Source organism: Leptonychotes weddellii, chromosome 10 (genome assembly GCF_054177405.1).
Source record: "Leptonychotes weddellii isolate Sample4059 chromosome 10, ASM5417740v2, whole genome shotgun sequence".
Taxonomy (NCBI): Eukaryota; Metazoa; Chordata; class Mammalia; order Carnivora; family Phocidae; genus Leptonychotes; species Leptonychotes weddellii.
The window spans coordinates 103,465,087-103,490,746 of NC_138378.1; the positions used below are offsets into that span (position 1 = coordinate 103,465,087).

At 41.9% G+C, this 25,660-nt stretch overlaps 1 protein-coding gene across 7 annotated transcripts in view; it reads left to right on the forward strand.

Moving 5' to 3' along the window:
* Nucleotides 1-25,660, forward strand: part of RBKS (ribokinase) — an 81,985-nt gene that overhangs the window by 19,486 nt on the left and 36,839 nt on the right. For 6 of the 7 annotated variants that reach the window (XM_081797017.1, XM_081797019.1, XM_081797018.1 and 3 more), the window contains exons 3-6: nucleotides 8,585-8,648; nucleotides 9,580-9,642; nucleotides 12,415-12,579; nucleotides 20,452-20,543. In XM_081797017.1, coding sequence (XP_081653143.1) covers nucleotides 8,585-8,648; nucleotides 9,580-9,642; nucleotides 12,415-12,579; nucleotides 20,452-20,543 — 384 coding nt within the window. The remainder of the gene's footprint in view (nucleotides 1-8,584; nucleotides 8,649-9,579; nucleotides 9,643-12,414; nucleotides 12,580-20,451; nucleotides 20,544-25,660) is intronic. The other variant, XM_081797016.1, reaches the window with a different exon arrangement.

Consider the following 25,660-nt stretch of genomic DNA (forward strand, 5'->3'; position numbering starts at 1 on the left):
AGTCACCTGAGTCGTGGCCCCAAGGCCACAGCCCAAGGAGAATTGGAAGTGATATTTTCAGATTACAAATCCAGGCAGATATCATAGAAAATGAAAGTCTTGGGGCGCCTGGGTGGCTCAGTCATTGGGCATCTGCCTTCGGCTCAGGTCATGATCCCAGAATTCTGGGATCGAGCCCCACATCGGGCTCCCTGCGCAGCGGGAGGCCTGCCTCTTCCTCTCCCACTCCCCCTGCTTCTGTTCCCTCTCTCACTGTGTCTCTCTCTCTCAAATAAATAAAATCTTAAAAAAAAAAAAAAGAAAGAAAATGAAAGTCTTGGGACGCCGGGGTGGCTCAGTCGGTTAAGTGTCTGCCTTCAGCTCAGGTCATGATCCCAGGGTCCTGGGATCGAGTCCCGCATCGGGCTCCCTGCTCCACGGGGAGCGTGCTTCTCCCTCTGCCTCTGCATCTCTCTCTCTGTCTCTCATGAATGGATAAATAAAATCTTTAAAAAAAAAAAAAAAAGAAAGAAAGAAAAGAAAATGAAAGTCTTCTTGGCAGGGCAAAGAGTCTGTGAGAATACCTTTCATAGGACTTCACCCGATTTTCTTAATTGTTTCCTCCTCCATCATTCCATTCAAGCTAAATGTTATTTCTTGATATCCAAAACTGGCTGCTCAGGAGGGCCAGGGTAGAAAAAAAAAAGTTCGAGATGCAGTGGCCCAGTCTGAGCCCAAAGAGCCTGCTTCTTATGTGGTGGGAAGAAGCCCTGAACAGGTGTGGACCCAAATGACCCAGATCTGAAATCAGCCAAGTGAGAAGACCTTCAAGAAACTACCTGGTCTTACTTACCCTGAACATGACACTCTCAAAACTCTCTAGGGACGCTTGGCTGGCTCAGTCGGTAGAGCACGTGACTCTTGATCTTGGGGTCCTGAGTTCAAGCCCCACACTGGGCATAGAGCTTCCTTTAAAAAGAAAAAAAAAAAAAAAACCACCTCTGTAATACAAGCAGCTGTGTGTTTTCCTTGCAGAATGGGCAGATATTAAGCTGTGTGACAGAAGCGGTGTGTTAGAGCCCACGCCGCTCAAAGTCTGATCCTCAGGCCGGGCCGTAAACTGTCACTGGGTCTGAACAGGAATTAAGAGTAAGCAATTAGCAACAGTTATAGCATTTGACAGAATAATGTTATAGCTGATGAATATAATAGTAATAATAAATTAAGCCTGGTATTTTGTAGAACTCTTTTCTGTTTTTATTTCATTGTTGTTATATTTTACAGAATTATTAGTCCACAGTGGATTGAAAATGAAAAAAAGAAAAAAACAGCCTTCACTACAGATGGCTTGAAAAGCAGTATATTAGAGTACTCATCTTTTTCTTAATTTTTTTTTCTTAAGATTTTTATTTATTTGACAGAGAGAGACACAGCGAGAGAGGGAACACAAGCAGGGGGAGTGGGAGAGGGAGAAGCAGGCTCCCCGCCGAGCAGGGAGCCCGATGTGGGGCTCGATCCCAGGACCCTGGGATCATGACCTGAGCCGAAGCCAGACGCTTAACAACTGAGCCACCCAGGCGCCCCTAGAGTACTCATCATCTTAACAAAAAAGGTTAGGTTGTCTGTTAGATTACTGTGGGACAGTCAACTGATTGTGCATTAAGATTTAGTTTTCAGAGATCAAAAAGTAGTCACCAGTGTTTTCCAGGTTATATATAATGATGTGAAATTTGTCCCTTCCTGAATTCTGCTGAAGGACGACTGACTAAAACTACTGGCTATATTGATTAGAATGCCTGGCCACATGTCCAAATACAGGGTACCCTAGGACCCAAAGCAAATAAACAATATGTGTCTCATACAGGAAGAATGGAAGAAAATTGGATTACCACCAGCGACCTCTTACCTCCTACCCACCTCCACTCTCAGATAAGCGGGACTCATAAATGGTGACTGTAACATTAATTTTCTATGTTCAAGGCCATTATCCCCATTTAGATGGGATTTAAACCACCAGCTAGCTTGAACAACAGGAATTTTCTGTATTCTTCTGTCCTCTTTTATGACAAAGCCACAAGTGACAAGTCAAAAGGTTAATATGAGGAACTTAATTCAAAAAAGCAACGGCTGGGTTTTGTTATAGGACAACAAATGCATGTTAGGCTCCCAAACCTGCTGTTCATCATGACCCTCAGGCACTGAGAAGTCACAAAATGTCTTGAATAACAAAGATTAAATTGCATTCAACTTGGTTTTAGTGTTAATTATATTTCTGTGCATTGTAACTTTGAGAACTGGTAACCTGTTTTAATAGAAGGGATAACTTTTTTAGCAGAAATATTCGACTTCATTTGACCTTGGGTAAGATATCTTGGTCCTCTAGGTTTTACTTACCTCAACTATATGTCGATAGATGGAATTCCTAGATGTTTTCTACCATTCACGGATTCCAAACAGCCCATTCCTCAACCATTTGGAAACGTGGACATTCAATATATGGTAGTGCTAACTGCAGCCACCTTCCTCGGCACTGGATCCTGGTTCTGGGCTGTGGAAGCCACTGACTGGCTCTCCCTCAATGCAGAGAGCCTTCTCGGTGGTAAAAGTGAAGGAAATACCTCAGGACCCTTAGCTAGAGGAAATGCTCTTGCTCCTGATCCACCCAGTCCTGCTGTTTTCCATTATTCTAATTTACATCTCTCTATAGCTGCATTATCCAAGATGGCAGCCTCTAGCCATGTGTGGCTGATTTAACTGTAATTAAGATAAAATTTTAAATTGAGTTGCTTTATCATACTGACTACATTTCAAGTGCCTGTTTGGGGTAGCACAGATAGAGAGCATTTCATCACTGCAGAAAGTTCTGTTCAACTGCATGACTCTAAAAGCTTCAGGGAAGAGCTGAGCCTGGGATTTCCTGAAGAGCAGCTGGGATTCTAGGAGTTACCTTGGCTTAACTGCAAGTGGTTGTCCATAATTGATGATGACCTGGCTTCTTTCACCTGGAACACGCTTACCCAGGCTACCTAAGACTATGTGCTTTTCCCAGAATCCTTCTGCCCAAAAGTATTTCACTGCTGCTACTGAAAGAGTATAGGAATGCCTTCCAGGGGGCTATTAGAAGCAAAACCTTGTATAAGACCTTCTGGCAGCCACAGCTAGGACAGTCTGAGTGCCTGTAGTCATGTCCCTTTAAGAATGATAAGATAGGCCAAGGAAAATGAACAGACAGGCAACTAAGATGACCAAATACTTACAGAACACATTTCACGCACAGGACTTAAGGAGGGATAAACATATGCTAAGCTAGAGTCTCCGATAAGCTTCTAGGAAGGCTAGACTTTTAGGAAGATGGTTTAGGCAAACAATATAAGGTGGTATTCAATTAAATATTTAATGGTATCTACTAGGAATGCTCTAGGAGTTGAAATGAGAGCATTAAAAAGAGCTAGGATGGGGAGGTAGGCCTTAAGTTGCACTTGAAAAACAGGTGAGGTTTGATTAGATGGAGAGAGGAAAGGATTTCTAAGTTCTCAGAAGGCAAGAAAATAGACACAAATATATTGTACTCACCTTGTGTTTTAACACAGTCAAATGATAACATCAAGTTAACAGTGCCTTTCTGCTGACCACTCTGTAGAACAGAGAAATCCAATGATTTTTGCCAAATACGAGTGTTAGAGAAGCCCACAGAGAAAGGGAGGCAAGCCTGGTGACATCAAAATGAGACCGGAGTCCGCAAACACAAACGTGGCACTGTGTGTAGCTTGATCCCCGTGTTGGACCCTATTGGGCCTCTCGCCCCGGGCAGACTCTGCAGGCCACATTCCACGTTCCCACTTAGTTGACTTCCCAACGTAGTGCCAGGTAGGACCGCTCTCCTTCCTCGTATCGTCCGCACCAAGCTTCACACGCACTCTCCCAGCATTCATCCTGCAATCCAGTGGGCCTCAGCTGGAGGCATACATTGTAGTCACCTGGGGCGTGGGCCACGGTCCCACCTACATGGGCTGATTTCATTGATCTCGGATGTAACCTGGGTACCAGGATATCTGTGAGCTCCTCGGGAGCTCTAATGCCCAGCGAAGGCTGAGAACTCCTGGTTTCCTACCTGCCAGAGAGAACTCACCCCAGTCCCACCCTACCTGGCTCAGGTGGAACCATTTGCCGCAAAATGTAAAGAATTTTAACTAGCTGGATAATGGCAGAACTGAAATTCGATTCCAAGTTTCCTGACTCCCATTCGCACTATTTTGCTTCATGGCCAAGATACTTACACTTAAAGTTCTCTTATCAATTTGATAGGCAAAATGTGACCGGGAAAACAGAGAAGCCTCCAAAAATACCTACGAAGGTTCCCCTATGATACTATTATGTCAAGTCCTTTTTGTTTCAAGGACCATTGGAAATCATTCACTGTGATTTTTTTTATTTAAATTCAATTAGCCAACATCATTGGTTTCAGATGTAGTGTTCAAGAATTATTCACTGTGATTTTCATTCACAGTCATTACAAATCATTCCATTTGTATCATTCACTGTGATTTTCAAGATGCTTTCAGTCCCCTCTCAATGGCAGGCAATGTATAGCACCTTAGTCTCGGTTCCCCTCCTCTGATTTCTGCTTATGAATTTCCAGTTCCTGGGGAAGAGGCTTACATTTGAGTCAGAAGTAGCCAAAGGGGGTTGGAAGATGTTCGCTTCTCTCGACCTTTTTTTTTAAAGTCAATCGAGCAGAATAAATGATTGTGTAAGAGGTTTGAGGGTGGGGAAACAGGGAAAATGGCATTCTTTTAGTATGACATTGCCCAAAGCATCTGTGCTACTCCGTAATGCAGAAGGAAAAAAGAGCCCTCAGATCTCTGCTGCTTTTTGCCTACGTTTCGATATAATAAATATGTATGTCTAAGACACACACGTGCTCGCGGTTGGCTCTGTTATTCTTATGGAAGTAACAGGATACCTGGTTACATTAAGCAGCATTAGTTTCACCATTAATGCAGATGTTATGTTTTTATTACAATAATAGTAATACAGTCTTATTTTTAAAATAACTCAGTGCCCCCGCCTGCTTGCTTCCATGACCAGGTGCTCTTCTATTTGAAAAGAGGGAGCAACAGGAAGAATTGGAAGCATCAGGGAGAACCACACAGGCAGGATTGAATGCAAGCAGCAGGTATTCCCCAAGAGAAGTGGCCATGGAGGCAGCAGTACTGAGCTGGTGATGATGAGGATGGGGACAGGGACAGTGATAGCACCGAGCCCTTATTGAATCCTTTACAGTTGTCAGCCCGCTTCTTGCGGGTTATTTTATCCCCACAGCAAACTCACTGTGACTCTCCAGATAAGGAGACTGAGGCCGAGGGGCAGTTACAGCGGCTTGCCCCAAACCACACAGGTCAACTTCCCTGACACAAATGTGAATATCGCCCTCCTACTCAGTTCTTTTACTTGGTAATGTGTCACCACGACCCTGAGGCAAAGTTAATGCAGCTAAGGTTGACTTCTCTTGATCCTCAGCAGCGTCGTTACTTTGCCATTATTTTTTAATTACCAGATTTTTATTTTTGTCATGGAAATATCCAGGAGGGCAAAGGCGAAGTATTTTTGTTCCACGTCTCACATAGACAGCCTACAGGTTTGCCAGGAATTCACTATTGGAATAAATCTGGAACCATCACCATCCCTGAGGGACGTTGCCCATCAGGTGATTCCCAGAGCAGGAAGAAGACAGGCAGCATGGGGCATCCGGGGGGCTCAGTTGGTTAAGCGTCTGACTCTTGATCTCACTCAGGTCTTGACCTCAAGGGTCTTGATCTCAGGGTCGTGAGTTCAAGCCTCAGGTTGGGTTCCATGCTAGGCATGGAGCCTACTTAAACATTACAAATAAAATACGACTGCAGCAAGCCTGCCAAATGCAGTTACCATGAGCATAATCCCTGATTATGCCTTGGATGGGCACGATATTCCACTTGGTGTGACAGGTGCCTCTCTAGGTCTGATTTTCCCTCCGACAGTTTCTGAGGGCAAAGCCACATGCTTTTTGGTTTTCTCCTCCCTTTGAACAATTCTTCCTAATCCCTGCACTTCCTGATGTTTATATCATCGCACCATTGATCAAATATGCCTTTGAAATTCACCTTAAACAGATTTTGCCTGTAGTAAACTGAGAGGAAAGGGGAGAGAAGTTTCTTTGCTCTAATCTGTACCAGGCCCCACATGCCTAGGAATGGCCTTCCTCTAATCCCTACAACATTCTTATAATGATGCTTTTCCAACTATATAGTATCTTGATTGCCCATGGGAGAGAGCTAAATAATGTTTAAAAAAAAAAAAGAGAGAAAACAATTTATTTCTGGTATGAATCTTTGACCTAAGAAATGGGATGCTTCAGTAGATAAATGGCCAGCCTTCCATGAAGAAAACTTTTGATAGATTACCTCCTTCCACCGGGGAGCTCTCCCCCACAGCATTGCTTTCTAGTGGATGCTCTTCATTGTAGAGATAGAAATTCTGTTAATAAGAAATTATTATATATTGTTCAAGGTTATTGGCTAATCAGCATTTCTGCCAGACAAGGAGCACAGGGAAAAATGTCCTTTGAGGAAGAAGTTCTCAGAGGTGGCATTTAAATCAGGGGTCAGCACACTACCACTCATGGGGCAAATCTTGCCTACTACGTATTTTTATAAAGTTTTATTGGAACACAGCCACATCCATTTGTCTACAGATTTTCTTTGGCTGCCTTCACTCTACAACAGCAGAGTAGAATAGTTGCAAAAGAGACCATCTGGCCCACAATGTCTAAACTATTACCTCTCTGGCCCTTTATAGAAAAATATTTTCCAACCCCTGATCTAGACAATCCAAAATCTTACCAGGAAGTTTTCTCTTCACTCATTGAGGATCTTGGCCCAAGTAAATCTCTAGGTTTCTTTCTATTGATATATCCCGAAGGAAGCGATTTTCTGTGGAAAAGCAGAGCACAGCAGGAGTGGCTGAGACCCAGATAGATACATGATCCGTTGAAGTAGTGCTCACCTGCAGGACAGAGAAATAGTAGTTCAGGAGTGGCAAGCCTAAAGCCTAGAGGTGCCAAGCAAGTAACATAAATTGCAGTAGGCCAGGTGGGGGCTCTGGTCTAGAGAGCATGCACTCACCTTTGGGGCAGTTCCAGCTGGGTGGCCTTGCAGGAATGTGGGCCCAGTGTTACCAGAACCTCTGGATTTTCAGGACCTCCTGGAAATTTGTTTTTGTGAAGTCCCCTAACTGGTTAAAATTTAAAAGAAAACCAATATAACACTGTATGTTAACTACACTAAAATTAAAATAATAAAAATAAAAGAGGGCATCTGCACAAAAACCTGCACATTAATTTATCATTACCAAAATTTAGAAGCAACTCAAGATGTCCTTCAGTGGGTAAATGGATAAACTGCAGTACGTCCATACCACGGAACATTTTTCAGCACTAAAAAGAAATGAGTGATTGGGCGCCTGGGTGGCTCAGTTGGTTAAGCGACTGCCTTCGGCTCAGGTCATGATCCTGGAGTCCCAGGATCGAGTCCTGCATCGGGCTCCCTGCTCGGCGGGGAGTCTGCTTCTCCCTCTGACCCTCCCCCCTCTCATGTGCTCTCTCTCTCTCATTCTCTCTCTCAAATAAATAAATAAAATCTTTAAAAAAAAAAAAAAAGAAATGAGTGATTAAGCCACAAAAAAAGACATGGAGGAAACTTAGATGTATTTTCTAAGTGAAAGAAGCCAGTCTGAAAAGGTTACAAAGACAAAACTATGGAGACAGTAGAAAGATCAGTGGTTGCCAGGGGCTTGGACAGAGAGAGGGATGAATAGGCAGAGCACAGAAGGTTTTTACCCCAGGGAATCCATTCTGGATAATACTATAATGGTGGATGCATGTTTATACATGTGTCAAAACACATGGAATGTACACCACCAGAGTGAACCCTAACTTAAACTATGGAGTTTCGGTGTAACAATGTGTCAAACATAGGATCAATGATTGTAACAAATGTGCCACCTTAACCATGTTGCCTATGAATGGAAGAGGAATGGGTGCCCAAGGGAAAAACTGAAGTATCATTTCCAGAGTGCATGCTAGGATGCAAAAGCAACAGACTTCCACGATACCGAGTTACCCAAGTTAGCGAGGGCTTTTTAAATTCCCTCTTCTCTGAACCCATCCTGTGTCAGGTAAGAAGATTCTAAAACACCACGCAAGTCATTACAGAGATGCTCTCATTTATAGTGAAGTACAAACAACTGAGATTCTTCATAAATATTGAGGACTGTTGATGGTAGACAGCTCTGTCTCAGTGGGAGTTTCCACATGAACAGATCAAAGTGAGAGCAGAGTTCTAGAACGCCTGACAGTCATTAAATGCTTCACGTTTTAGGTAGGATATAAGTGGAACAATTCTTTGGGCTGAAATCAAGTCTAGCATCTTACATTAAGAAGATTAATTAGCTAATGTTTATAAAGTACTGTGCAGATATGCCCTTTTAAAATGCTAAAGTATTCTAAAAACTACATTGTAGCATTTTACTAAATGTAAAAGATCTAACATTCATCATTTTTTTGGTACAGGTTGGCAAAGATTCTTTTGGCAAAGACTATATAGAAAACTTAAAACAGAACGATATTTCTACAGGTAAAATTGCAACTTTTTTAAAGTTAGTTTTTATGACTTTCCTCTGGGATCTGGTTACAAGAACAGTTGAATATGGAATAGAATTATTAGATCCTCCTCTGGTGGCCAGAGAATTTTTATGCACAGCCTCGTCTCGTCTTACTTAAATGTCGTTTGGTTAATTCTTTCATGTACATTCCTCCAGATGGGAATAAAATGGTAAGAGGTTACAAACCTTCATCTCGTAGAAATGTTTCAAAAGCAGGTGGCAAGAGAAAACAGGTGCTGCATTCACAAAAGATGTTTTAAGAAAAGTCATTGACTGTCATGGCTGGAAATGATCTTGGAAACCACTGAAGCTGATGCCATTGCTGCACAAAGAGAGACTGAAGGCCAGATTGGTTCTCAACGTGTCCAAGAGCACAGAGCTAGCTGGAGCCAGTCGGGAGCAGAATGCAGGTCTCTGGCTCCATTTCAAGGCTTTTCGCTGCTGCCAAAGGCCGCCTGATCAACATTTCCATTTACACTCCAGACCATGATTCTTGATGAGATGCAAAGCTTATGAAGAAACACAACCAAGTTCGTTGTATAGGTTTGACCTTTCATCTCTCAACTCAAGTCTGTCATTTCTTTCACTGAAGAAAAGAAATGTGACAATCTAGAGGAATGCAGATGTAGCCGCTATGATTAATGTGGGCAAACTGGAAGGGGGGGGTGGTTTGCTGGGTTGTTACTAATGTAGAGCAAAAGTGTAACTAGGTGTAAAGGCTTCTGTCTTCGTCGTTGTATAGGTGATGGGTATAAATTAGCGCTGATTGCTTATTTCTTTTATCATTCCAGATGGTTAAAGGTTAAAAAGTTTTTCCAAAGATGAGTGGTGCATTGAAATTGCTAAGAGAGATTATCCACGCCAGGCTGTGTGTATATGATTGTAAGTTCTTTTTTCTTTTAGAATTTACATATCAGACTCAAGATGCTGCTACGGGAACTGCGTCTATAATCGTCAATAATGAAGGTACGTGTTTCGCACATTGAAGTGTCATTTCATGAAACAGTTCATGTCCAGAACGAGAGCAGGAGCATCAATTTTTACCGTAATCCTATGGATCTCTTCCCATACCCACCACTCCAAGGCCCCAAGTGTGGTCTTTCCCATCTAACTGTGCATGTTTCCCTTTATTTATACTTCCCAACTTGATCATTTAAATATAAAATTCTCCATCAATACATAGGAAGTGTTACAGTTGCCTCAAAATAATATTTATATCCTGAAATGTCCCCTTACCCTTCATATGAACTCAGAATTGATATTTGTCTCTAAAAGCAGTTAAGTATTCATCTGTCATTTCAGTTATACCAGGTAAATAAATGTAAATAGATAGGTGCACAGGGAAGTTAATGAATCACATTTATAGAATATTTACTGAGCAAATGGCAGCAACTAATTACTTCTAACTTATCATTAGTGTTCAATTTTGTCTGCTCTTTAAACGGCAATCAAATCTCAAAAGCCTATATATACAACTAAGTCTGTCTGTCACAGGGCCTTGCAACAGTTGAAACATTTGTCTTTAAAAACAGTAACTTCCCTTTACCCTCAAGTGAAGTTTTCATCATTTCTGCCAACTATTTTAAATATTAAAAAAAAAACCTATGTGAAATTCTTTAATTCAGAATGAATATTCAGAAGTACCAAGCATTTCATGGGGCACCTCAGACAGAACCTGGTGCATTGTGGGCAGTCAGCGTGCACTTTGTGAAATTAGGATTTGTCATAAAATGTCTTTGATTTGTAATATAGTTTCATACAATCATTTCTCACAGAAGATATGGTATTTTTAGTTCTACTCTAGTGATCCCAGAGTTGTAATAACAACGATGAAAAAATGTATTCCACTTAAAAAAGATAAAATTTTTCATTCTAACGATAGACAGTCTGTGTTCATTACTTTCAGCTAAATTTTAAGTAATTATTGCTGTCAACAGCAGTTCATTCCCTGTCTTAAACCTCTTTTTTGTGTTCTAGGGATATCTTCGAGTTCCATTTCTTCCTTATCGATGTAGCAAGAAACTACACTTTCCATGCAAAGATATAGTTTAATATTGTGTATTGAGTGCCTGTTATGCTAGAACTTGTCTGATTTATATATCGTATCTGGTAATGCCCTTGAGACTCTAGATGGTCATAGAAGAGCTAACACAAATACCCAGAGAGGGGACCATCAGCTCCCTTAAGTGAAGGAATGAGTAGCAAGGTAAAGTAAAGAATTCAGTTTTGACAAGTTAAATTGGAGGCATGAATGATCTGGCCATATGGCCATGTCTACTGGACAGCTGTAGGCTTGGTCTTGTTGCTTATCAGCCAAGGCCAGGCCAGAAACGTAGATTCAGGAGTCAGCAGCACAGACGCAGAGAGAATGAGGTCACTGAAGGAGAAAAGGAAGGAGATATGCTGTCTTTCAGTGTGTGGGTACTTTGAATTTTTCCAGTACCAAGGTTGGGTTTATGCTGAACCATCCCCACCTTATTAAGTCCTCCTTGTGGCCAACAGACACATCTGTGGTAAGATGATAGGCTAGCATGTGTTCTGTGTTCAGAGGTAATTTTAGGTCATGCGTATACAAGATCAGCACAAGCAGCCCAGAGCACTGAAAAGAAATGACCGCTGTAGTTCGTCCCCTAGATCCGTGCCGTCCAAAAGAAACGTGATGCAAGCCACAGACAGAATTTGAAATTTTCCATGAGCCACATTTTAAAAAGTCAAATAGGTAAAATTAATCTTAATATACTCACTTAACCTGAAATATCTAAAATATCCTTTTCAACATGTAATCAAAATGTTCTTAAAAACTACTGAGATATTTTACCTTTTTTTTTTTTTTTTTGTACCCGGTCTTTAAAACCTGCTATGTACTGGGTGTTATGTGCAACTAATGAATCGTTGAACACTACAACAAAAACTAATAATGTACTGTATGTTGGCTAACTGAACATAATAAAAAAGTTTTAAAAAATAAAAATAAAATCTGCTATGTATTGTACAATTGAAGCACATCTCAATTTAGACCAGACACATTTCAAGTGCTCGAGGGCCACATGTGGCTTGGGCTCGTGACTCTCATATGGGACAGCACAGCTCTTGAGGGCTCACCTCACAGATAAAATGCACCCCACTTCTTCCCCATTTAGGTGGGATTGTTGAGAGTGGGTCCAAGTAATGAGTATATAAGATTCTTACTTCAGCTTCTGTTTGATCTGGTATTGCATAGGTCAAATATCCCTCTCTTGACCTTAGGTTATCTGGCACAATTTCCCATCTGTTAGATATTATAAAATATGTTTTGATTTTCAGAATACCCTAAGGTACACACACAAACTGCATACTACAAAGCCTTAGTTTTTAGTGTTGGGCAAGTTTACTCCTGTTCGTACACATCATTATGACATCTGTCATTTTGGATTTGGATCTTTACCACATACTCTGTACCAGTCATTTTTAACTATGCCATATATCATTTTCCAGCTAGTGTTCTTTCTATATAAGAATATTGGTAGGGGAATTATGTTTTAGATTTTACTCAAAATTATCAGAATAATATTAAACCTACAGAGCAGGGATATTGTAAAAGAAGATACAGTAGGAATATAGAATTTCACCGGAATCACCTAGAAATGTCAAAATTAAGACTTAAAACACATTTAGCATTACAACTTTGTAAGGGTGATTGTAACATTGCAGAATATCATCTCTTGGTTTTTAACATAAATATGCGGAAATTCTTTATAGGCCAGAATATCATCGTTATAGTGGCTGGAGCAAATTTACTTTTGAATACTGAAGACCTGAGGGAAGCAGCCAGGACCATTAGCAGAGCCAAAGTCATGATCTGCCAGTTAGAAATAACTCCAGAAATGTCTTTGGAAGCCCTGACAATGGCCCACAGCAATGGAGGTGATTTTACATATTTGTTATTCTTCCTACAAAACTTTTTATCACTGTTATAGTGAAAGGTAGCCTTTCAAGTTAAGCAAAGCAGTACTTTCTCTGGAGTAAAATATGCTTTCTCCCACCTGTGAGATTCACGGTCTTCTTGTAGTTCTTGATAGTGTGAGAAAAGCTTACAAATAGGGTAAAAAAAAATAACCTGAGTAGCACTACTGATATCCCGCAATATAAATTCTCAATCTAGTTAGCAGAAATAATACAAGTAGTTACTAGAAACTCAGAAGCAGCCCAGGGCCCAACAATAGAATGATGGCTTTCCCAGGAAGCAGAGGCCAAGCTGCATGTCATGTATCATGACGGCCCAGGTGGGTCTGTTTTGATAAATGTATCTAGGAATTGAAAATTAGCTCTTTCTCCTTTTTGTAATACTCCATCTCTGCTCTGTAAACAACAAAAGATTATTTATATGTAGTATTTTCTATGTTGTCAACGTCCTTTAAGCAGTGAGTTGGTTCTGTTTGACCTTCTATATTGGAAATTTTCAAACATACAAAGGCAGGCAGAATTGCATAGTAAAACCCTTCACCCAGCATCAACAGTTATCAGCACATGGCTAAGATTGATTTCCCTGTCATCCCACTCACTCCCCACTTCCGCCTCAGCAAATCACAAACTCTTTAAAAATCCAAATAGTTTCTTTGTGTTTGTTTCTTGCTCACCCTTGACTCCTGGGCAAAGCATCTTATGAGTTAGAATCCCATTTCCGTTCCTTTTTAGCTTTGCGGTCTCTCCAGAATTATCCGACGTTTCTGAGCCTTGTTTGTTAAATGCATATAGAAATACTTCCCTACAGAATTGTTCTTCTAAGAATGAAACAAAATAAAATATGATGGGGCGCCTGGGTGGCTCAGTTGGTTAAGCGACTGCCTTCGGTTCAGGTCATGATCCTGGCGTCCCGGGATCGAGTCCCATATCGGGCTCCTTGCTTAGCAGGGGGTCTGCTTCTCCCTCTGACCCTCCCCCCTCTCATGTGCTCTCTCTCTCTCATTCTCTCTCTCAAATAAATAAATAAAATCTTAAAAAAAATAAAATAAAATAAAATATGATGCTGAGCATGATGTAATAAATCTCAATAAATCCCAAATTTCTTCTCCTTTTCACTTCTCTCTTTAAATTTAAATTAGGGTAATATCTGGATCGCAGCACCATTTGGTCAAAAAAAATCAAAAGCGAAAGTTGCCACTCTAAAACAATGGCTTCCTTTTGATATTGCAACTGTAGTTCTGTGACTTAAGAGAGAGAACCTCTGGGGCGCCTGGGTGGCTCAGTCGTTAAGCGTCTGCCTTCGGCTCAGGTCGTGATCCCAGGGTCCTGGGATCAAGCCCCGCATAAGGGGCGCCTGGGTGGCTCAGTCGTTAAGCGTCTGCCTTCGGCTCAGGTCGTGATCCCAGGGTCCTGGGATCGAGCCCCGCATCGTCGGGCTCTCTGTTCAGCAGGGAGCCTGCTTCTCCCTCTCCCTCTGCCTGCTGCTCCCCCTGCTTGTGCTCTCTCTATCTCTCTGTCAAATAAATAAAATCTTTAAAAAAAGAGAGAGAGAGAACCTCTTTGACTTTTCCACATAAAACTTTCTTGTCAAGATACAAAACTAAAAAGAGAGAAGAAAAAGAACTGTGTGTGTGTGGGTGTTTGTATAAGTGATTTCTTCCAAAGTCTATGGCGTTCTACATAGCAATGAAAGTAAGTTACTTGAAATGATTTTGTAGAGAATTTTTAAATGTATGTCCGGATTTTAACAAATTTTCCTCTTGGCAAAACAACGTGCCATGGCAAATCCTCACTGACAGTTAATGTATTTTTAATGGACTCGAAGCTGTCAGAAAGCATTCGAAGCCAAAACCCATTTGGTTACATTTCTCAGAGTGTCACACATAGAGTCTAATGTTACGGTAAGCATTGCCTGCGCTGCACTCCTGTGAATTGAGCGACGTGAATACAACGTGCCACTTCATTCTCGCTCCTGTCTTGCCTTCTAACTACTTTTCCTACTCTCCCTTGCTTCTCAGAGATCCCTGTTGCCTCTGTCCTGGTCTAGTTACATGTTAACTACCCAGCCTGTGGAGGAGAGAATGGTACAGCCACTGCAGGTGAGGCTAGAGCTGTCCCGATGGGCAGACAGCCTGGCCTCGGGCTGTCATTTGGGTGTGTCCAAAAATGCTTCCTCCATCACCTGCCAGGCGAGGAGCTGGAGGACCTGGGCCATCAGGAATTGGTGGGGGTATGGGGCGCCTGGATGGCCCAGTTGGTGAAGCATCTGACTCTTGATCTCAGCTCAGGTCTTGAACTCACGGTCGTGAATTCAAGCCCTTCATTAAAAAAAGGGGGGGTTGGGAGGGAATGGGCAGGGGTAGTGATGGTAAGCCAAAGAGCACTAGCCGACGTCATGCTTTTACTAAGAGCCAGCATGTCTCAGTATGAATTCCATGTACTTTCATATATATTTGATCCTCAGAAAAACCTTATGACAAAGATATGGCAGGCATTATTCTCCCAAATTGAAGGTAGGAAGATAGACTTGGTGAGTTTAAGTAATTAGCTCAACCAAGGTCATTGTAGAAACCCAGATTTCAGAGGCCAAGACCCAAGTTATGTGTTCTAGAACACATTTGATTTTTTTATTTAAGATTTTTTTATTTATTTATTTGAGAGAGAGAAAGAGCACAAGAGGGGGGAGCGGGAGAGGGAGAAGCAGACTCCCTGCCGAGCAGGGAGCCCGATGCGGGACTCGATCCCGGGACTCCAGGATCATGACCTGAGCCGAAGGCAGTCGCTTAACCAACTGAGCCACCCAGGCGCCCTCTAGAACACATTTTAAAGAAACTGCCACATCCCATTGACTCCAAGGAACTGAGCCTTTATGAAGAAAAGTAAAATCCACGAACTGTAACACTGTTCAACATGTAGCCTCAGCTTCGAACGTTTTTGCTGCTCATTCCTCGGAGACGCTAGAGTGCTTTCTACAACGCGTCCCTTACCCGCTCCCATAAAACACACGCACGCTGCACACACATGCACACGTACTCTGCTGACCAGAACTCAGCTGGTCCTCACTTGGTAGTAACCAGCCAGAAGCAGCTTAGATTCTATACCATGAGTGTGTGTATGTGAGAACTTACTGTGTTTTCATTCTCATGTCAGAGAAGACTGATACAATGAAGGGAGCACTGGTTTGAGAGTCATGAAGTTTGGCTTTGAATTCAGAATCCATCCCTTAGTAAATGGGGGACCACACGCAAGTCAGTTCTTCGCTCTGGGCCTCTGTGAAACAAGAGAACTGGTCTGAGAGCTCTCCCAGCTGCTTCATGTCAGGATGTATGAATGGACTGATCACAGAGCAGAGCAGACAACGCTTAGAGATGTGTTGAGCACTGCGTGTCCTGTCCATTGCCCTGCGAGACTTGTTTCCTGTGATAACCAGCAGTATTCCATCTATAAGAAGGTGGTAAAGTCCCCCTCCTCCTCCTCTGTGGGTTTATTATCACAGCTCCCTTATCTGTCCTTCTTACAAGTAATGAATTCTGAGTTAAACACATTGTATGACTGAATTATATATAGTTGTTAAAATATAGAGGGAAAAGACACCCCCCCATCTTTGAACATACGGTTTCAGAACTCTCTCGTCTTCACCTAAAGGAAAGCATTGGTTTTAAAGGGACAGCACATGCAACATCAGAAATGAACCAGTGGCCCTCGACGGCCCCCTCCTCTCTAGGTCATGAGGCTCTGAGGCAGGCCCACGGCAGGGCTGGTGCTGCAGCTGCTTGTGATGAAATTATGCATGTCGGGTCTGGTGTTTATATCCATTTCAAAGCAAATGGAACATTACAGGAACAATTATAAATAATTGACATTGTAAGATCGCCAAGATTAAATTCTAGGTAGGATACAAAATATCTTTTAATGACACTTTAGTCCTTGTCCATTTGGCAAACCAAACTTCTTGGCTGGCCACCTTGACTTTCACGGTGACGTTGTCCAGCCCATGGCCCAAGTTTGTGGAGTGTTTCTGCTGCTCACTCAACTCACAGAAAACAACCCCTCGAGGGAGACCGCCAAGCCAGCGTTTTGGTTACCCCAGCCTTCCCATGGTTTCACTTAGGGTGACTTTCTTCCTGTTTCTCTGAGCTAATTATCAGAGCCTTCTTAACTGTCCGGCTCCTGCCCTGCATGGTGACACTATTCTGAGCTTCCACCTCATTTTCCTGGCTCTGTACCTCTGCAGCTGCCCTCAGAGGCCTCCCCAGTTCCTCACTGACGCTCTTGTGCCGGCTGTTGGCGTGCTGTGAAGACCACCAGGAGTTTAGCCCCGTCTGCCGTTGTCATGAATAATAATTATGTTGGGTGCTGTCAGTCACTCTGCAGCTCCAAGTTACTCCATGGTGCCGCTTATGACTCTGTTTTTACATGATTCCAGGATGATATCATTTTTTCCCACCATATCTATCACAAATGTGCATTCTTCTTTGATTAGCGTTATCTACTCATTCTTCACATTTTTTTTAACCAGGGTAAAGTGTTTTTGCTTATTTATGGTGGCATGAGCCAAAGAAGAGTCCTTTCTTTATAGCAGTTTCATTTTCCCCTAAATTTAGTTACTGGTCAGACTCTAAGCTTTTGCATCCAGCCTATTACTGTCCGGCATTGGTCAGAATGCTTTCCTTCAATAAAATACAAGCAAATAAGATTTGACTGATTTTTATACAATGTTTATGGTCAAATTAAATTGTAGGATTTCTCATTCCAGCAACTCTTTTTATTGCTTAAAATTCAGTGTAACTGTTTCTTTAAAATGTGTTTTTATTGTGGAAAATTTCAAATATATATGGGCATACAGAGAATAGGACAGTAAACCCACATATTCTATCGTTTAGCCTCAATAATTCTCAACACGTGGCCAATCCTGTTGCATTTACACCCCAGCTCACTACTCCCCACCCCCTCGCACTGCAACCTTGGGTTATGTTCAGAAGCACCAGCCAGACATTAATATCATTTCATTCACAATGTACTTGGTTTTTGATGTAAGGTGTTATACATGTTTTAAGAATGCTGTCTCTGCCTGGTGTATACCAGGTAATCTGTGGTCAGATTGGTTCCCATCACCCTTTAGAACTAATCCCTTATTAGTTTAGGAAGTAACCTCTCAGACTTTTTCTCTTTTGTGCGAGTGTAAAAATGTAAATACACATATAATTATGCTTTGTTTTATTTAAAAAAAAAAAGAGGGGGTCATACTGTAGTTTTTATTACAAAACTTCCTTTTTTCGCTTACAAATTATAGAAATCTTTCTGTGACGAAACAGAGATCTGCTTCATTCTTTCTAACAGCAGCAGAGTATTCCATTAGAGGTATTTTTTTTTTTCCTAACCAGTCCTGTCTGTTGAAGCTTAGGTTTCTTTTTGGTTTTTTTCTGTTAAAGCAGAGCTGAATATCACTGGACCTCATTTTTGCATGCCTGTGTATTTTTGTAGGATAGCTTTGAAAAAGGAATTGCTGGATCAGAGATCTTTTGAGATAAAATGGAACTTTTATAAGAATGGCTCAGTGCTGGGGCGCCTGGGTGGCTCAGTCGTTAAGCGTCTGCCTTCGGCTCAGGTCATGATCCCAGGGTCCTGGGATCGAGGCTCACATGGGGCTCCCCGCTCAGCGGAGAGTCTGCTTTTCCCTCTCCCTCTGCCCCCGCCCCCCCGCTCGTGCTCTCTCTCTCTCAAATAAATAAAATCTTTTAAAAAATTAAAAAAAAAAAAAAAGAATGGCTCAATGCCGTTGTTCCATACTGGTAGCTTGCTCTACCCTGTGCTCAAATGCCTTTGCATGCAGATTTGGAGATCACAATACATGAGCACTGCTTTTTCAATTCACCGTTTGAGGAAAACAGGGAGCCATGTACTTGTCCTGGAACCATAAAAAGTAAATGGATGTGTTGCAATGCTGGGCATTGAGGGCCTTTATGCATAATTGACATCTCTAAGACCTTGCAAAAGCGGGAACACCAATGAGAGAGACTGTTGCCAGGCTACGAATTCCAACAGAAGGCAAAAGAGATGGGTGGACAGGCGGGGGTGTCGGGCTGTGTGTGAAGGACAGTATAATAACAGTAATAATCCCTTACGTTTGTACAACACTCTACAGTTTACACAGGGCTTTTACACCCGTTTTCTAATTTAAGCTGCACAGTAACCTATACAAAAACATGAGCAGCCAAAAATATACCATAGAATTTCTGTGGGTGGACATTCTGGATTCTAAAATAATGAAAATGGGGGAATCGTGTTACCTGTAAACCACTGGACAAGACCCACAGGCCAAACCAAAATGCGAAGACTAACGAAGGTGTAGAGGCAAACTAGCCTCACCAGGCGGAAGTAGTGGGCAGTTTCCATCAGCCACGTGCTGATGAGCATCTCCCCAAGAGGCTCAGTGCCGCAAGAACTGCGGAAGACTCACTTGGGGAACTCATCCGTGCACGTGTTCCCCAAGAGATTCTGATCAGTGGGCTTGAGGTGGAGCCCAAAAGTCATGCACTGTAATGAGCTCTCCTAGTGATGCTGATGTGCACCTAAGCTTGGGAGGCACTGTTCTGGAAGGGTCTTTGAGAACTGCAGCTAGAAGATTTGACTCTCTGGGTCTATAGTAGATTGGGGTCACTAAACACATAAATCAATGGACCTGGGTAGAGGAAAAGAAGACCAACCAATCTAGTTGGGTCCTCTGGTGGATGAGTAAATGTTTTGACAAAGGGGGAGCTTCCTGTGAACGGAATCTCTAAACACTTTCAAAAAATATGTATTTACAGAGTTCCACCCCAAAGGCTGTTTTAAAATATTGTAAATTGGGATAGGGGCTTGTGCTGCTATAAGTAGTCCTGGTCTAGAGAGATGACCAAACACTGGACTTAAAGCTGGAGGACCCCAGATGGGAACCCAGCTTAACCATGTCCCAGTGTATGACTTTTGACCTCATCTCTCTGAAACTCACTTTTCTTCTCTGAAAAATGTAAAAATTCTTCTGACACTGTAATGCTGTGACATTCTCATTTTCCCTGTCTCTGCTATCGCCATCCTTCCTTCTCTTGTAGGCTCATAGTCTGAGCTAGCCCTCAGCCTCAGATTGAATTTCTCCTCCTTTCTCAAGCTTTCCTTTATGTTCCCGGATTGCCAAGAACGTAAGCTTCTGTGAAAAGTGTATGTTTGGAGCGCCTGGCTGGTTCAGTTGGTGGAGCATGCGACTCTTGATCTTGGGATTGTGGGTTCGGGCCCCACCTTCAGTGTAGAGATTACTTAAAAATAAATTCTTAAAGTCTATGTTTGCATGAGTAATCGTGATGTATTTGGAAGTCATGCATAGGTGTTCAGAACCTACGTATGTACATGAACTTCCTACATCCTGTTCTTACCAGGAAATTTTTTATTTCTTCATTATTTCTTTCCTAACATCTCTTTTTTTCTTTCCTGGAAAATGGATTTATGAACAAAAATGTTCACACCAGCCTGAATGTTCACATTCATACATGTCCTTTCATGCCACAGCATTTAAAATTTTCTTTAATGTTGTTGGCCTTTGCCATAACTTTGTAATCACCTTGGTTGTAATACTGTCGCTTGCCCTTGAAGTTGAAATGTTGTAAAGTGAAAAACGGAGCAAATAGAAATAAGAAGGGGCTGGTACTAGGTCACCATGGAGATTGAGATTTCAGACTTTTCTAAGTTGATTTTTCATCTAATAGGGAAAATGGCTGCACAAGGGGATTTCCCTTAGTGACTGTAAGCGCACCATGTTAAAAATGGTGACCACTGAACCCCCTTTCCATTCCTTTACAGTGAAAACATTGTTCAACCCAGCTCCTGCTGTTGCTGACCTGGACCCTCGCTTCTACAGACTCTCAGATGTGTTCTGCTGCAATGAAACTGAGGTAAGGATAGAACGTTTTACTCATTCCATAAGAAGCCAAAGACTTTCATGCAAGTGGGTAAAGGAAAGAGGCAGGACTAACCACGTCAGCTTGGTTGCATGTAAATTCCTGGACCCAGTGAAGACAATTTTCACTAACTGGGGTGTGGAGAAAAGGAAATTAGTGAGTCCTAGGGGGAAAACAAAAAGATCCTCTGAGTCATCTCCATAATCTGGCACTTATCAAACCTCAGCTAATTTTAGTCCTCTCCCTGCCTTAACACTATTGGTGGTTTGTTTTCTTCTTTAATTCTACATTCTATGGACTAATTAGTATTAGAGTTGCTAGATTTAGCAAATAAAAATATAGGATGCCCAGTTAAATTTGAATTTCAGATAAACAGCAAATAATATATTAAATGTACTTGTACTATGAAATGATATTTATCTGAAATTCAAATTCAGCTGGTCCAACAACCCTAAGTAATATACAACCCCTGGAGCATTTGCCACCTTCTCTTGTGAAGACCCTGTGACCACAGGGGTGGACAGGGGTGCTCCATTGATGCCATGGGAAGGACCTCGGGGGCCCCTCTGTTAGGAGAGGGCCCTCTCAGTCCATCTGAGGGTCATAATGGATAGAGCTGCATAAGATATCTACCAATACATTCAGATTGTGCCATTCATTCTGAAGCATTTTAGGAAGAAAATTTCAGTATTGCTCCCTATCTTGGCCAGACAGTTTTAGACCAGAGCTCTCTCTCAACATTGGGAGGCAGGACATATGATACAATGCAACATGCAGAGAGAGAAAGTTAGTAATTAAAGAACTATAATAGTGTAGGAGGGTTCCCCTTTCTCCACATCCCCGCCAACATCTGTCATTTCCTGTTAGGTTAGCCTGGTGATGGGTATTAAAGAGGGCACGTTCTGCATGGAGCACTGGGTGTTATACGCAAACAATGAATCATGGAACACTACATCAAAAACTAATGATGTAATGTATGGTGACTAACATAACATAATAAAATAAAATAAAATAAAATAAAATAAATAAATAAATAAATAAAAGAACTGTAATAGTAATTGTCCATGTGGGTCAAAGACTGGATGTTTCTAGGATTTCCTGACCTGCCTTTTTGTTGTCTCTCAGAACAGAAGTAAACGAAAAGGAAGACTGCCACAAGGAAACTGATTTTAACAAATCACAATAGACTATACAATATTTTGGGGCAACCACCATGGCCAGGCCTTGTGCCAGGAGAAAGGGATTGTGGGAAATAGTAACCATTTCCCAATAAGAAGTGCGATTACCCTCCACTGCCACCTGATTTGCCTACCACATACTTGCAGAGCCCTATATTTATTCTTCAAACACTCATCACAGCTCAAATTACTTATTACTTCAAAGTCACGCAGTATCCCTTCTGGCCCATTCTATTGATTGAGGCAGGAAAGTCTGCCCTTGCGCCCCACCTCTCAATAGAAGATTGTCCTTGTCACAGTGTGAAAAGAGCATCTACGATGTGATATAGATTGATGGAGTTATCTTTGGAAATTACCATCTGTTATATTGTACCTAGCATATAGTTGGCACCTAGTAAGTGCTTTTTGAATGAATGAACAAATGAACAAACTTTGGTCTTTAAGAAAATTGATCTCAAACACTCAATAGAAAAAAGAAAAATTTTAAAAGCTTAATTTTCTTGTGGAGGACTTCTAATCATGATAATAATGTAAATTCATGCTTTAAGATACCCTCTCTGGGGGCACCTGGGTGGCTTAGTTGGTTAGGCATCCGACTCTTGATTTTGGCTCAGGTCATGATCTCAGGGTTATGAGATCGAGTCTGGCATCGGGCTCTGCTAGGCATGGAGCCTGCTTAAGATTCTCTCTCTCCCTCTCCCTTTCCCCACCCCACTGCTCTCTCTCTAAAAAAAAAAAAAGAAAGAAAGAAAGAAGAAAAAAAAACCTCTCTCTGCTCCATACACAAACCATTAATATATAAATATACAAGAGACAATGAAAAGATACAAGCTCAGAAATAAGATAACTCCACGAGCAGAAAGGGAACAGAATCCTAGAGCATTCAGCCCTGAGTGTGCTAGAAGCAGGCATAGGTGGTAGGGACCTCCAATGGGTCATGGGCACTAAAAATGTGCCCCTCGGGGGAGACTGGAGCAGTGCCCACTGCTGGACCCTGGAGATGCTGGGCTGAGGCTCCCCTGCTAACCAAAAAAGTGGAGGAAGCTGCTAGGCCTGCTGCCTGAGACTACAGCAGTATGTAAAGCTACCCAAGCTGAGGAGACAGGACAGAGGTCCTGCCTGTGATCAGGAAGGAATCAAGCCAACTGCTAACTTGGTGACCAGGAATATGACTAGGTTGGCAGTATCACTGGTGACAGCAGGACAGGAACTCCATACTGCCAACATAACACCTGGCTCTGGTTTAGAGACCCTCAGGGGCCTGATGGATGCAACTACGAAACCACTGGAAAGGCAGGGATAAGCCTCGGGGGAGCTGAAGCGTGGGATTCCCCAACTCACAGAGAGCAACGTGAGCCTGCAAAGGAAGAAACCTAATGCTCAAGAGTTATCCAACAAAATCAATGGTCTAACATGAATGAAATTCAAATAATGAAACAATGCAAAAAAGACTTTAAATATTGAGATTCTCATTCATTAAAAAAAGAGAAAGTTAAGTGTGAAAGAGAAACGGGATCAAAGCAACGATATGTGAATCTAAAAACCAATCAATTAGAAATCTTGAAAATGAAAAAACACCTTTGAAATATTTCTATAAGACACTCATTAGGAAGATAAACATTAGACTGGAATGAAGAATTGGTGAATTGAAAGAGAATTCATCAATTCACAAACAAGTGAAAAACTCAATTCACCTAGAAAGTATCACAGAAAGAATTTTTTTAAATATTAAGGAGGAATTTAGAGAAATGAAATATAGCTCGAGCGGCTCTCACATACATCTAATTGGAATGAAAGAAGAAGAGAAAGGAGGGAACTGGAGAAAAGCAATATTAGAGGAAAAACTGCAAGGTGCTGTCTAGAACTGAGGAAGAGCATGAGTCCTCAGATCAAAAGTGTATTAAAAGTACCACCTGGGGCGCCTGGGTGGCTCAGTAGGTTGGGCGTCCGACTCTTGATTTTGGCTCAGGTCATGATCTCGGGGTCATGGGATCGAGCCCCGCCATCAGGCTCCACACTCAGCACAGAATCTGCTTGTCCCTCTCCCTCTGCTCCTCCCCCTGCTCATGCTTTCTCTCTCCCACTTGCTCTCCCTCTCGCTCTCAAACAAATAAAATCTTTTTTTAAAAAAAGTATCACCTGAGATAAATGGATATAACTCTCTACTAACATACATTTTAATGGAACTTTGTAAAATGAAACATAAAGACAAAAATATTTTTAAACAGCCGGAGGAAAAAAGATTACATATAAGTGATAAGAATATCCAATACTTCGTTGCTTGTAAAAGGGGAAAATGGAAAAATTGATGTCCATGAAAAGGAGAGTAGATTTTTTTTAACCTGTAGTATATTTGCAATATATTTGTAGTGAATGGAATACTGTGCAGTTCAACAGAAGAAGAGCTCCGCATATCAGCACAAATGAAATTATATTTAAGGGAAGGAGCGTATTGCCAAATAACGTCTATGAAAAACATGATCTGCCGCCTTTAAAGAGAAATATCTGAAGCAAATAAAGTTAACACATAAAGATTTATTAAAAGCAGGTGGTACGTACATGGGTGTTGCATTATCTTTTACGTTCAGGATCCTTTCATCAAAGAAGAGTTTTTTAACAGGTTTTTAGAAACCGCAAGAATTCAGTGTTTCTGAAAATAGAACCATCTCACCCCACAGATGTAAGCATTCTCAGTAATGAAGATCAGCAAAAAACTTACGAAAAGAAAACAGAAGGTGGCCTCAGGGCACAGCCAACTCAGACAGAAAGGGTCTGTGGAAAAGACTGTTCGGGAGGGACACATGGTCAAGTTAATGAAACCCTTGCTGCTGGGCAAGACCAAAGCCCAGAAGGAGCAGACATTGTGGGGTGACTTCTAGGCCCCAGGAAGGGTTAATCTGGGCATGTTCAGAGCAGGCACGGGAAGAGACAGACCCTTTCTTAGGAAGAAATGGGATACAGAAAAGACAGAATTTGGTTATAAACCCTTTGAGTCAAAAAGTATCCTATGATTCATCTAGTCCAGTGATTTTGCAGCCACTAATTTCAGGACCAGAGAGGGTCCCCAGAGGTGCTCAAGGGGTGCCTAGGGGATGAGGAAGCAGGGCTACAGTCCTTCACCCCTACTTCAGCCAGAGCCCTTTCTACACTCTGGGAGAGAACTGTGGTCCTGTGCAGGCCCCTCATTGTACAGACTGTATATGACATGGGGAAAGTTCCAGAGTCAGTAAGTAGCGGACATCTAAATGTCAGCACGTTGCTCTCTCTGCGACACATCAGTGCCTCTCCTACCCTGCTTCCATCTTCTTGAGCAAAAACAAACACAAGAAATGGGTGTTGTGCAAACGTGGAAAGCTGTGACTAGTAATAAGAGAAGGGCATTATGGCCCAAGAGGGGGCCTAGAAGAATTACGGCCTTAGGTGTGAAATTTACAGACATGATTTATATCAAAATCATTGTCAGCAGCCCCTCCCTTTTCTCCTGTCTTCCCTCCCCTCTTCCTTTCTTCTGTAGAATTCTTTGTTCCCTCTAACTCTTTTTGATGAAAATGATCACACATACACACAGAAAAAGCTGGAAGAACAATACAATGAATAGTCACATACTGTCCACCCAGATGGTTGTTAACATTTGCTATGTTGCTGCCTCTCTCCCCTGTGTGTGTTTCTTTTTGTTTTTGTTGAATCGTTTCAGAGTAAGTTGCAGATTACATGATACCTGACTCCTAACTACTTCAGCACACATCTCCTAAGAGGAGCCACGATACCATGATCACACTTAAGAAAAGTGTTAATAACTCTGTTCTGTCTTCTAACACCCAGGCCACATTCAAATTTCCCCAGTTGTCCCAAGAATGTCCTTGAGAGCTCATTTTTGTTGTCATTGTTATTGGGCTTTTTATTTCTTTCCCTGGGCCAGTATGCATCAGAGTT